The following is a 13,959-nucleotide window of genomic DNA, read 5'->3' as shown; positions in this document are numbered from 1 at the left end:
CTTCCATGCTTCTTTTTTTTTTTTTTTCGAATTTTTTAATCAAAGAAACGGGGGCCTTTCAAATGTTATTATTTTATACTCCCTTCCATGTTATTATTTTTTAAACATTATTTTTGGGGAAAGGAAAATACATTCGCCTTTTAAATGTTATTATTGTATATAAAATCTTATTAACACTACTAGTTTTAAATTTTTGAGGACAAATCATCTTTGAGTTATGAGATTTGTTATAATCACTTCCTCAAAATTCGGTTTGATAATTATTTGAACTTTTATATTTAAAAATTAAGCTTAATTCGTTATCTCAATTTTTTACCATGTTTTGCATCTTTTTTAAAAGGAAAAGAGTTTGTTAGAGATTTGTTGGTTGGCTCTATTTTTTTTTCTAAAGCAACTTATATGGTTCTTGTTGTTATCACAAGTGAAGTCTTAACATCTGTCTCGGGATATTATTTTCTGCATAACATTTTTCTTTCCTGATCTGAAAATTATATGCGAAATATTTTTTCTTTCCTACTCTAGAAAATCTCAACAGATGTATATAACCATGCATTTTCCTTATTTATGACGCAACTTATTTTGACTGAAGGGGAAATATTTTCCTTGATTGGCCACGGTTTTTAAAAGGAGAATAATAACTTTCGTTTAGGGATGCCGCATTTGTTCTTAGTGAGAGTGTGTCTTTGTTCTTGGTGGCCGAATTGTGCAACATGGTGTTATCTTTGATAACTATATTCCGTTGTGCAAATTCACGTTTGAATCGTTCGAGAATTTGAAGACTTCTGTTTTAGGAGGAGCATAAGGCATCGCTGAAGAGAAAGAATTCTTGGTCTTAGGAGAAACCTAATACTTCATTCTCAATAAAGATTTCTTCATCTTAGGGAGGATCTAAGATTCATCGAAGGGAGTTCTTCATCTTAAGGAGGATCTAAGATTCGTCGAAGGGAGTTCACTGAATTACAAAGAAGATAATCAAGAGGAGAGGAGTCTCTCACACTGTCAAAAGCCGAAGTGTTCAACACTAATATTATCACACTTAGGGGGAGTCTAAGTACAATTGAGGGAGAATCTCACATCTAGGGGGAGTCTAGATGACTTGTGAGTTGCTACATGAGTAGTCGTTGAATTACAGATAATACTACGTTGTAATTGTTTGACCCTTTAATATTAGTGAATTATTTTTCTTGGGCACAGTGCCCCCTCTCCAAGACGTAGGTGGTTTATTGTCAAACTAGGTTATCAACTCCCGTGTGCCTTTATTTGGTAAAAATTAAATAACAATGCAATAAATTTAGATGTGGAAGATGATTATAGGTTAACTTTTAAGGTCCCAATGGATAATCATTTTATTTTTTGTTTTTAATTTTTAAAGATTAAGCTTATTTTCTCTAATTTCTTACAACGATTTATATCTTACTTAAGTACTTTGTATTCTTAGTTATAAAAAAAAAATAATACAAAAATACAAAAAAAAAATACAAGTAACTAAAAACTTTTTTTATTTTTGAGTTTTTAAACTTTGGCTTGTTTTTTTAAAACATTACCAAAAAGTAGATTAAAAGTAAGAAATTTAGAGGTGGGAAAAATGTTTATAGGTTTAATTTTTTAAAAACTAAAAACCAAATGGTTGTCAAATTGGATTTTAGTTTTTAAGTCTTTAATTTAGTTTCAATTTAGTCTCTAAGCTTTAAAATATTGCAATTTTAACTTGAAAGTTTGATTTTTTTTTTAAAAAAAATAATTTGATCCCAAATTTTAAAATTTACAATTTTAACCTAATATTTTCTAAATATTGATTTCAATATTTGATATTAATGTCTATAATTACTTTTAAATAATTATGAAGAGAAATTTTAAAATTAACTTTAATAGTAATGAAAAAAAGAAGTGCAACTTAATTAATTATAATTCTTTTAAATTAATTGCATTGAATTGAAAATTCGAAAGAATCTATGACTTATATGTATCTAATAAAATGGCTAAAGAAAGAAACATATTATTTGAACTCAGTTTGACACCATTTTTTAAAGTCAAATTGACACTTCGAGAAATGAGAACCAAACATTATTGGTATTCTGTTTGCACTTAAACAAATTTACAATTAAACTCTTAAATTATTACAAAATGCACAAAATCAAATCTTTGAATTATTTAATTGATTCCCTTTTTAACTCTATAAAGAAAATTTTAATTATCATACTATGCTTCCAAATAAAATAATATTTTTAAACTTTTTTTTTTAATTTCTAAATGGATGTTGAGATGCAATCTTGAGATTAAAAAATTTGGATTTAATTGTAACAATCTTAATCGTATAAAGGATTCCATTGAGTCAGACATATATAGTTTATGAGTAGTTTAATTTATGCATTTTGTAATATTTAAAGTCAAATTGCAATTCTTCATCAGTTTAAGAGATTTGGTTTATTAAATTAAAAATTTAAGTGTTGTCATATAACAACTCCATGTGATTGTTTCCATTTTTATTCAACAAAAATAATTAGAAACAGAGATTCAATCATCTTACCTTTAAAATAAATAAATAATGTTTTAATGAGCTAAGTTATACATAAGGAAACATCCATAAAATTAGTATAAACTCATATTTGAAAATATAATTTTTAAACTTGGTTAAAATACTATTTTTTATCTCTTTATATACTTAGAATTCGTTATTTTGGTTTTTATATTTTTTATTGTCCAATTTTATCTCAAGTACCTTCGATGATTCTTAAAATTAGCTTTTTTTTTATTATTATTTATTTAATTTTTAGTTCAATAACTATAGAGGTGGAGGATCAAATTTCGAATTCTAGGGAAAAAGATCAATGTCACTTAACTAAGCTCATTTTAGCTTTTTAGTATTAATTTTTACTATTAACTTGTTATCGATTATTTTTCTTTAAAAAATCTGGTTTCTATTAGCATCGTCTTTATACAGTATTTTGTCTTACATAACAAATAATAAAATTATTTAACTAATTTAATTGAAAATTAACCTCAATTGAAGGACTTCTCATAACAAAAGTCCTTCGAAAGACTAAATTTAAAAAAAAAAAAAAACATCAAACTTCACCAATAAAACAAAATTAAAATTATAGGACTAAAATTGATATTTTAAAATTTATCTATAGGGATGTGGACTTGTATAGAAGCAAATTTTATTTCATTTTTGTTCTTTTGTGTTAAAATAAAAAACATGTGGGTGGTTTATGCAATAAACAATAATTGATTGGGCATAGATAGGAGGGGTCGGCTTTGTTGCAGTCAAAACTGATAAGAGAACAAAGAGAAAGACAGAGAAAAAAGACAATTAGAGAAGAATGGAAGAAATTTGGAAGCTAAGCCATTTGTTGGTGACGGTATTTCTATACACTTTTGCAACCATGATGGTCATTCCAGCCATTACAGACGTCACCGTGTCCGCTCTCTGTCCGGGTCGAGACGAGTGCTCTCTCGCCATTTACTTCACGGGGTTTCAACAAATCGTAAGTTCCTACAATGTGACCGACAGTTTTATATTGAAGAATCTAAACGAGTTCCATGGTTTGAGAGGTATGTAGGTGACGGGGCTTGGAGCATTGCTTTTGATGCCATTGCTTGGAAACCTCTCTGATAGTTTGGGAAGGAAGACTCTACTTACTATTCCCATGGTTCTCACCGTAATTCCCATTGGTTGGTTTCTTCTTCTTCTTTTTTTTTTTTTAAATGATTTTTGGTATTGATAATCATTTTATTTTTGAAAACTTAAACTTATAAATACTAATTTCACTTATTAATTTTTTTTATATCTACTACATATTTTTAAGAATCAAATCAAGTTTTTTTTTTTTTTTTTTTAAAGTAATTTTTTGTTTTTTAAATTTATACTATTGTAAGAATGTTGTAAGAAAGCAAGTTCAATTTTCCAAAGCCAACCTTGATTGTTAGGCCCATTTGGTAATTAAATATTTTGTTTTTTAAAATTAAGTTTTTAAATTGTATTTTCACCTCCAAAATTTATATGTTATATTGTCAAAATTTCTACCAAAATTTTTGAGTTAAAAAAATAGTTATGAAAAGTGTTTTTTGTTTTTATATTTTGAATTATAATTCAAATGTTTTCTCAAAGTAATTAAAATCTAAGGTAAAAAAATTAGGAGAAAATAAGCCCAAATTTCAAATGGAAAGTTAAAAACATTTTGAAAACTAAAAAAAAAGCTTTTAAAAACTTATTTTAAACTTAATCGAGAATTCAAATATTTTCTTAATGGGAATGAAAAACATGGTAAATGAAAAGGGAGAAAACTAGTACAATTTTCAAGAAAACAAAACTTAAAAATCAATTGATTATCAAACAACATTAATTAAAAAATTTTAAAAAGTTAAATTCTTGGTTTGATTGCAGGAATATTAGCATATGGGAGGTCGAGAGATTTGTTCTTTGTTTATTTTGTGTTGAAGTGTATAACGAGTACAATTTGTGATGGGAGCGTTCAGTGCTTAGCTGTTGCATATGCGGTAAGAAAGTTTTGCCACATTTGTGGATTTCGATTTTATTCTCTTAATATAAAGATTAAAATATCATTTTTGTCTCTATATTGTGGATTTTGTTTGAAATTGGTCAATGTACTTTCAATTAAGCTTAAATTTAGTCCCTCAATGTTATATTTTTATCAAAATTTATTAAATAATAATAATAATAATTTTAATTTCGCGCAATAAATATAATATGAAAATATATTTTGAAAATTTATAGTAAAAATATTAATAAATTATAAAAAAAAATGGAAATCAGTGATAAACTATAATAGGAACTAAATTTAAGATTATGAAAAAGTAAGCCGGACTAAATTTAGATTATAAAATCATATTAATCTGAAATTATAGAGACTCAAATAATATTTTAATCTAAAATAAAATCCATTTGTTTTTGGAGTTTCTTATTTTAAAGCATGTTGAAGTTTTCTTTTCCTTCCTTTTTTTTTTTTTTTTTTTTTTTAATTCTGTTTGCTGCTAATTTAACTCGTGATTCTATTTTTTGATAAATAAAACAGAATGATCTCTCCTCGAAATTAATCAAACACAACTTTTGACTTTTTATTTTTATTTATTGATTATATTTTTTATAATTTCTATTTTGAAAATTTTTCCCTAATATATTGATTATAAATTATCATATCACTGGGACTTATCTTCGATTAGTTTATTAGTTTTATTATTCATAATTGAAAATTATTATAAAGCAAAATGTTTTTTTTAAATAATTAAAATAGATACTTTAAAATTTAGACATGAAAAATAGGACAAACCTTAAAAGTTTAAAAATCAAAATAGAATTTAGATCAGATGTATGTATTGTAATAATAAACAATAAGTTTGGGCATTGAATTCTTATTTGTTTTTTTAATACAAAAATTACGGGAGTGGAGATTGAAGTTCTGACCTCTAGGGATAGAATGCATGTCAATATACTAAATCAAGTTCAATTTAACAACTTTTATGTGTGTTTCATATGTTAGTGTACTTTAAAGAGTATCAAATATGTCTATGAATTTTTAAATTTGTAGCCAGTAAGAGCGTAACTCAATTAGTATAGTGTTCATATTATCAATCTCGTGGTATAAAGTTGGATTCTCCCACCCTACATTTTAATTACAATATCTTTGCAAAGAAAAAAAAATTGATTTGTATATAATAAGTCCTTGACATGTGCAACTATTTTTAAAAAATCATTGAATCCCGTTTGGTAACCATTTAAGTTTTTATTTTTAGATTTTGAAAAGTAAATCTATAAACACTCATTTCACCTTTAAATTGCTTTGCTTTGTTATCTACTTTCTAGCAATGTTCTTAAATATTAAGTACAAGTTTTGAAGATTAAGGCCTAATGTGGTTTTCTTGTCTTTAGCTTTTTAAAATTCAACTTATTAACACTCCTCTCACCTCTAAATTTCGTAATTTGTTATGTACTTGTGTACTTTTTAACAATGATTTCAAAAATCAAGTCAAAATTCGAAAACTATTTTAATTTTTTTTTTTGTTTTTGGAATTCGACTAAAAATTAAACTCTTTTTAAGAAAGATGCAATGCAAATCAGTGTAAGAAATTACGACGAAATAAACTTGATTTCCAAAAATTAAAAACAAATAACGAAATAGTTATTAAACGAGATATTTATTTTTTTTTAAAAAATTTATCTTTATGTTTTGGAATTCGGTTAAAAATTCAACTGCTTTATTTAAAGAAAGATAATAACCATAGTAAGGAAGAAGTACACTTAATTTTCAAAAACTAAAAGCTAAAAACAAAATGGTAGGACCTATACTTTAAATTTTGTATATAATAAATTTGTGAATTTAATTTTAATACAAAATTAAAAAGCTTAACAACCTTTAATTTTTAAAATTTATAGACCTATTAGACACTAAATTTGAATCTTCTTAACACAATGAGACTAAATTTTAATTATTATTTTTTAAAACACTTATGTATCCTAAATTGCACCTATTTTTGTTATCTAAAGCATAATTACCTTCTTCTTAAAAATCAGAATGTTGCATCCTAAATTACGGAATAGGTCCATGATTTCAACCCTGCTATCCCAAATGTACTAAAAGAAAATAAATGCAACGTGTACGTCAAAAGCCTCCATCCACCTCAACGCTTTCTCCTGTCCGTTTTAACAGTTGCATTTTGCTACTTCAACACTAACACCCAAAACCCTTGTTCGACGCCATGGCCATTCACTCGTTATTTTGGATTTATCTCTGCAATTACAGGCCGATAATGTATTGGAGCACCAGCGAGCTGTTGCATTCGGATTGCTATCCGCCATTGGATCTTCTGCTTCCTTCTGCGGGACTCTTTGTGCTCGTTTTCTCTCCATTTCATCCACTTTTAAGGTACACTCTTCTTTCTCTCTCTGAAATTTCATTTGTACTCAGTGTTGAACAGATCGATCCTCTTCTTCAACAGGTAGCGGCTTCCACGGCGGCTGCGGCGACGGTGTATATGAGGATTTTTCTTACTAATTCTGTCACCGATTGTAATCTTTCTACTCCCCTATTGTCCGGAGAGAGTGTAGAATCTGTTTCTTTGGACCGAGTTTCACCCAAAAAAGAAAAAAATACTACCACATTGCCTTCAGTGAAGGACCTTTTTTCCCTGTTGAGGACTAGGTATGTGTTCAATTAACCATCTTGTCTTCAATTTAGTTTCTATTTGATCCTTCTATTTTACATTTTTTTTTAAATAACACAACATGTTTGATCTGATATTTGAATTTGATTGCTAATTGCAACTTGAAATTTGAAATTGGTTTGTAATTAGTTTATGAGTATAAGAATGAAAGAAGAATCCAACTCAAACTCTGTAGCCTAGTCAACATATGTTAGTGACCAAATTAAAAGTTGAATTCTGCTATGAGTAAAGTTGATTTCAAACAAACTCAAACTTTGGATCAAACACTTCACTTTTGAAACTTCAAGGTTCAAATAGAAACTATGTTTAAAATTCAAGGGCTGAAAATGTAGTTTTGAAAATCTATGGACGTAATAGAATCTAAGTTCAAATCCTAGAGATTGAAAGTATAATTACTCGTTTTTCTTACCTCTGTCAACAATGTTTTTAAACTTTCTTCGTGTCATGTTGTTTTGTGACGCCTTGTAGATTTTCTTTGAATAAGAGCAGGATTGAAAGATGTTTTAATTTAGGAACATGTTAAATTTCTCCTTAAACTTTCAATCCTCTTACTTGTGTACATATTATTTGCAGCTTGACATTTTTACAACTCGCCGTTGTTGCATTTTTTAGCAATCTCGCTGATGAAGGTCTTCGTGCTTCTATACTGGTCAGTCTTTTAGTCCAAGGAACTAATTTTGGGTCAGTTTTTGTTTTGATGATTTTTTTACCAATAGCTTAAATGCATCTCAATTTTCTATGGGAAACTTTTAGTTATCATTTCATTAAACTTGTTTGGTTTACTTTTATATAGAAAGTTTTAGCCGTTGGTGATCACCCTCATCTTACTCATATTGTTAACTTCTGTTTGGCTCAATTATAAATTTTACATCCTTAACAGACTCAAGTGTGCCTATGAGATTTAAATTGAGCAGCTTGGGTTAACAATTGTTATGCTGACCTATGTTTGATACTGCAGTACTATTTAAAAGCCAAATTTCAATTTAACAAGGATGGGTTTGCTAATTTGATGTTGATTTTTGGGGTTGCATCGACTATTTCACAGGCAAGTCATACTATTTTATTTTACTCTAGATCAATATTTATGTTTAGAATATGTTAAAAAGAATTACTACCTTAATGTGGTGGTGATAGGACACCATCCATTTCTTTTCCACATGTGTGTTCTTACCATTAAACGAATAATTGCAGCTACTTTTAATCCCCATCTTGGTTCCACTTCTAGGAGAGAACAAGATGCTCTCAATTGGGCTCTTTGTCTTCTGCATTCAGGTAAGCTCCCTAACGTTCTTCTTGTTTCTAGACGTAATAATTGTGAATCTTATTCTAATAATCCAATTTCATGTTAAGAAATTTGAAGATTACTAATGGATGCTTAAATTTGTTTCAATGTTTTTGAATGCAGACGTTTCTTTACAGCTTTGCTTGGGCTGATTGGGTACTTCTTTGCAACTAATTTGGAAATGCAGTTTAATTATTTTTAATAAATTTGGTTCACTATTTTATATATTTGAGTTTCCTATCTGCTTCATAAATTACATCATGTCATGAAATGGCTCACTCTATTTTGTTGTAAATCAATCAGGTTGTTTATGTTGCTGGAATGCTTTCCATTTTATTTATCTTTTGGCGTCCTTGCGTGAGTATCAAACTTCTTTATGATTTAAAGTTTATTATTCTCGATTGATAATTTGATTGAACTTATTTTATTTCTCATTTTTAATTCACAGTTGCAAAGCATAGTGTCGAAGCAAGTTGATGCAAGCGAGCAGGTTAGTTTTCAACAACTTTAACATATAGTCTCAAAGCAGTTCATTGGTTATTTTATTTCAGTAGTTTTTTAATGTTGGCAATTATCTTTTATCTTACTAAAAGTAATGTTGCAATTTTTGTGCAATTGTGTTTATGAATTAACAACTTAACTAAACAAATCTACTAAATCAAAATAAATAGCCAGATCATATACCCCAGCTTCAAAAAAGAACATGTCTTTAAGTTTAGGTGAGAAACAAAGAAGAAACTCTGGCTAGTTTTGGTGGATTAAAATGGATTGAACCAATAGCAACAAGTCTATAAAACTCTAAATGATAGACGTGTCACAAGCTTTCAAATACAATATATAACTTAACTTTGGCTTTTTATAGCCTTGAACGAAATAGCTAATAACTAAGGCCCCGTCTGGTAACTATTTTGTGTTTTTTGTTTTTTATTTGTAAAAATTAAGCCTATTTTCTCCCAATTTCTTACCATGGTTTGCATTTTCTTAAGTAGTTGAATTTGTAGCCAAATTCCAAAAACAAAATCAAGTTTAAAAGCTACTTTTTTTTTTAGTTTTTAAAATTTGGCTTGATTTTTTAAATCATTTGTAAAAAGTAGATAATAAATTAAAAAAATTAGAGGTAGAAGTAATATTTATAGGCTTAATTTTTAAAAACAAAAACTAAAAACCAAATAATTACAATACATATTCAATTTACAATATCAAAATATGTAACTAGATTTTAGCAAAATATCATTTTTGTTGTAACCAAATCAAAATATGTAACCGGATTTTTTTTAAGAATCCCATTATGAACTTGATTTTTGTTGTTAGCATAAAAACATTACTGGGTTTGGTTGATTATCAGGGTAAGGCTCAAGGGTGCCTTTCAGGCATATCTTCATTTTCCAGTGCTTTTTCTCCATTAATATTTTCTCCTTTAACAGGTAACTTGCTTAAATTTGATGTGTATTATGCAATGCAATAGCCAGAGATGACAACACTAACAGAGTTTTGGTATTTTCAGCTTTGTTTCTCTCTGAAAACGCCCCATTTTATTTCCCTGGATTTAGCATCATGTGCGCTGGATCTTTTGTGGTAAGACTCTTTTTTCCACTCCATTAACCAATGCCCCTATAGTTGCTCTGCTGGATGGATTTAGCTTTAAATTTCTATTTTCGTATTTTGATTTCAATTTGGTTTTAACTGATGTTAAATTTCCAAAAGGCCCTTGCTTTCTACGTTAAGAGTCAACTTCTTACTATGTTACATATAGTGATGGCGGTATTGATGATGATGCTCGCAAAGATATAACTAAACTTAAACTATAAGAAATATACAGCATTTTTAAAATCATCCAATATAATAGTGGTTAAAATGATAATTTAATCATGAGAAAATTGTACAAACCACCTTTAAACTATGATTGCAATTGCATTCCTAAATTTGTAATTTGATTAATAGCTCCTAAACTATGTGGTTTGTTATAATTGAACTCCTAAACTTTGAATTAAACAAATAACAAAATAGGAGTTAATGGATCAAATTAAAAGTTCATGAATATAATTATAACTTCATAATCCATAGATGGTTTGTGTAATTTTTCCTTTTTTAGTACATGCGAAATGGTTACACTTGGTTGGATTTGATGGACATGTTTTATTTTGGGGCCTTTTTAAAGATAAAAAAAAAATATTTTTGTAAGAATTTTCCTTTATTTTGTGGCAGATGATAGCATTTGTCCAAAGTATCCTGATTAAAGCTCCTGTCGAGGACATCAGTAGTAGCCATGTGGAAGCATAGTTTTTGTTCTACCCCTGCTCATATTTTTGTTTTTAACGTTAACTAAGTATAAATACTAGGTTGCTTTATTTTAGAAAAATTTTGTATTTCTGGGACAAGAATATTATTTCCCCAGATTTATTTTTCCTCTCTCCCTTTCTCCTTTCTCCTTTCCACCATTTTCCACTCCTCCATTGGCTACTGGCTTGCACTTATCTCTCTCCATTCAAAACGAAAGAGTTCCCTAAAGCGAGGGAGTAGAGCGAGGTGTGGTTGAGTAACTGAGTATGGTGAGCGAGAACCGATTGAGAGGGAAAAAGAAGATTTTTTTTTTTTCCTAATTAAAATGTCGATCAACTTTCTCGTTGCTAGGTAATGGAAAATCAAATACATCATTTTTTCAATCCTCGTGAGTTAAAATTTTAAAATAAAAGGATAAAATTTCATTTTGGTTTAGGTAATTATGATAAAATTATTGTAAATATTTACAAATAATAGAAAAATATCACCGTTTATCTGCGATAGATCGTGATACTACTATCTATGTCTATCATGATACATATAGACATATATAGTAGTTTATCACGGTGTATCGCAGATAGACAATAAAATTTTGTTATATTTGTAAATATTTTGGTTTGCTTTTTTATATTTGAAAATAATAGATAGTGTATTTTTAATAAATCTTAAATTTGGAGTTAGTTTTTACCAAAATAGTTAAATAATAATGATAAAGTTTTTACCAAAATAGTTAAATAATAATGATAAAGTTTTTACCAAAATAGTTAAATAATAATGATAATTTTCATGCAAGAAAATACAAAATATAAAGGGTGATTGTTTTAAATGATAGAACTTGTATAAACATTTTCAAATATAGCAAAAGTTGTTGTCTATCAGTAATAGATAGTGATAATTTGATAGATCCTGTAATAGATGTCTATTCATGTTTATCATTATTTGTCATTAATAAATAGTGATATTTTATTATATTTATAAATAATTTGACTAATTTCTTTTATTTAAAAACAGCTCTCAAACATAAATATATAAAAGGAAGATTAGAGGCTAATCTTTTCCAGAAAAGAGTAGATAAAAAACTATCAATAGTAATTATTTTTGTAGATTTATCAAAACAAATATTATATATTTTCTTAAACGGTTTCTTTTAATTTAAAATATTTTAGGGGTTTCATTTAGGTATGTTTTCAAATATAGGAAAATAAATCAAAATATTTACAAATATGACAAAATTTTGTTGTCTATCTACGATAGACCACGAATAGACTGCGATATACTACTATTTGTATTTATTTGTGTTAATGATAGACACAGATAATAGTTTACTGCAGTTTATTGCAGCTATAGTGTGATATTTTACTATTATTTATAAATATTTTCAACAATTTTATCATTTAAAATAATTTCCTCACTTGACATGATTGTGATATTTCAACAATTGTAGCCTACATTTATTGCATGTCCTACACATTGTTTTTATTAAATGACTAGAATAATTCATTATATATAGATTGCGTGTATATATATTATTCCATTATGATTGAAATATGTATTTTCGCCTATTACCGCGAATCAATACATGCCCTTGCAACAATTGTTTGGAAAGCTGACAGGGATCTTGAGTTTATTATTTCATTCTCCACATACATGCTTAAGTTACATAATGACAATCAAAGATTTTAGTTTATTGGTTTGTAGTAAAACAAATAAAATATTCAATGTTCAAAGACAATAAGCGAAGAAAATATCATATATTATACACTAAGTTACATAATGACTGACAATTAGAGATTTTAGTTTATTGGTTTGTAGTAAAACAAATAAAACATCCAATTTTCAAAGACAATAAGCGAAGAAAATATCATATATTATACACCACAAGCGTTTGTTCAAAACCGTGTTTACAAACTACAAGACACGAGAGTTTAGGACATCATCCCAACAATCTCCCACTTGTCCTAAAGCGAGTGGGGTGTACAATAAACTAGGGCACTAAGTCAAATTCGAACCGTAATTGTTAGGACCTTGGGATTTGGGAAAGGCAAATTGGAACTTTGAATAGAGAGATGAGCCCTCCATATTAAGTTTTGGTCATAAATCAATGAATTTTTAAAAAATGGTTATTATTTGAATTGGAGATCTTGTTTTGGCCATTAAATGTATTTTTCCTTACTTTTTTGCATGCTTCTCAAGGCCTATATATATATATATACACACACACAATTCCTTTTCCTTTTCTCCCTTAAATTCCAAATTCATTTTCCCTCCTAAATTCCAATTTCCTTTCCATTTCCAAAATCCTAATTCTTTTCAGTTTCTTTATATATATATATATCCTTTTTTAAATCCAAATTCAATTTAAATTTTTTCAAAAATTCAAATCTCCAAATCTTTTAAAATCTTTAATCCTTAATCAAATAAAATGATCCAATTTCGTTCTCCAACCACAATTTCCCTCCAATAAATTAATCAAATTTTTCCTTAAATTAAATTAAATTAAATATCTTTTAATCAATAACCTTGCCTCTAAATTAAAATTTTAACCCCAATTTATCAAAATAACACTTAAATATTTTAAGACACTAAAAAATTCGTTACAAAAACAAACATCAGGATAAAAAGGAAACATGCATCTATAATAATAATGGTTTCAGAGACCCAGGGAAGAGGGCTTGTAAGCATGCATCAAAAGTTCTAAGCCACATTATTGGTTAACACCAAGTATTAGGTAAATATTTCTTTTTTCTGAAAAACAATTAGATCAATATCGACATAGGAACTAAAATAAAAATTATGAAAGTTTTAGGAATAAAAATGGTTTAAGTAAATAGTAATTAAAATAAGTATTTTAAAATTTAGACACGAAAAAAACAGGACAAACCACAAAAATGTAAGAATGGAATAAGATTTAGGCTAGATGTATTTATTATAATATTAAATAACAATTTTGGGCACTGAATTTTGTTATTGGTTGTATACTTTAAATGGTATCAAAAGTTTAGAACATTTTCATTTTTTAAATTGCCGAAGCCTATTAGATTCTAAATTTGATCAGATGAAAATTTAATTTTGGATAAAATACAAAAAAGACAAAAAATACTTTTGGTCCCTCCAAGTTTTAAGTAGGTGTTTATTTGGTCTCTAAGGTTTTATAATAGGCATTAATGTTGTTGAAATTTGAATAATGGTTCTAAATGGTCCCTAGATCCATTTGA

At 27.6% G+C, this 13,959-nt stretch overlaps 1 protein-coding gene across 1 annotated transcript; it reads left to right on the top strand.

Annotated features, from left to right (window-relative positions):
* The first annotated feature begins 3,323 nt into the window (after positions 1-3,323).
* On the top strand, positions 3,324-10,882 carry LOC120076005 (hippocampus abundant transcript 1 protein-like). The gene is made up of 14 exons (XM_039029778.1): positions 3,324-3,488; positions 3,564-3,675; positions 4,388-4,500; positions 6,762-6,884; positions 6,958-7,160; positions 7,756-7,831; positions 8,141-8,227; positions 8,374-8,454; positions 8,588-8,620; positions 8,768-8,821; positions 8,913-8,954; positions 9,810-9,888; positions 9,969-10,039; positions 10,670-10,882. Exons 1-14 carry the CDS (start codon positions 3,324-3,326, stop codon positions 10,742-10,744), a joined length of 1,314 nt encoding a protein of 437 aa, XP_038885706.1. The 3' UTR covers positions 10,745-10,882.
* The last annotated feature ends 3,077 nt before the right edge of the window (positions 10,883-13,959 follow it).

Source organism: Benincasa hispida, chromosome 4, assembly GCF_009727055.1.
Source record: "Benincasa hispida cultivar B227 chromosome 4, ASM972705v1, whole genome shotgun sequence".
NCBI lineage: Eukaryota > Viridiplantae > Streptophyta > Magnoliopsida > Cucurbitales > Cucurbitaceae > Benincasa > Benincasa hispida.
This window is presented reverse-complemented; position numbering and strand designations above follow the sequence as displayed.

What these genes read in the sequence shown, in the direction of transcription:
- LOC120076005 (XM_039029778.1), top strand. Translation starts at nt 3,324, where the DNA reads ATGGAAGAAATTTGGAAGCTAAGCCATTTGTTGGTGACGGTATTTCTA. An exon ending in TTGCATCGACTATTTCACAG is followed by an intron (nt 8,228 to 8,373) that starts GCAAGTCATACT and finishes GAATAATTGCAG; the next exon opens with CTACTTTTAATCCCCATCTT. An exon ending in TTATCTTTTGGCGTCCTTGC is followed by an intron (nt 8,822 to 8,912) that starts GTGAGTATCAAA and finishes TTTAATTCACAG; the next exon opens with TTGCAAAGCATAGTGTCGAA.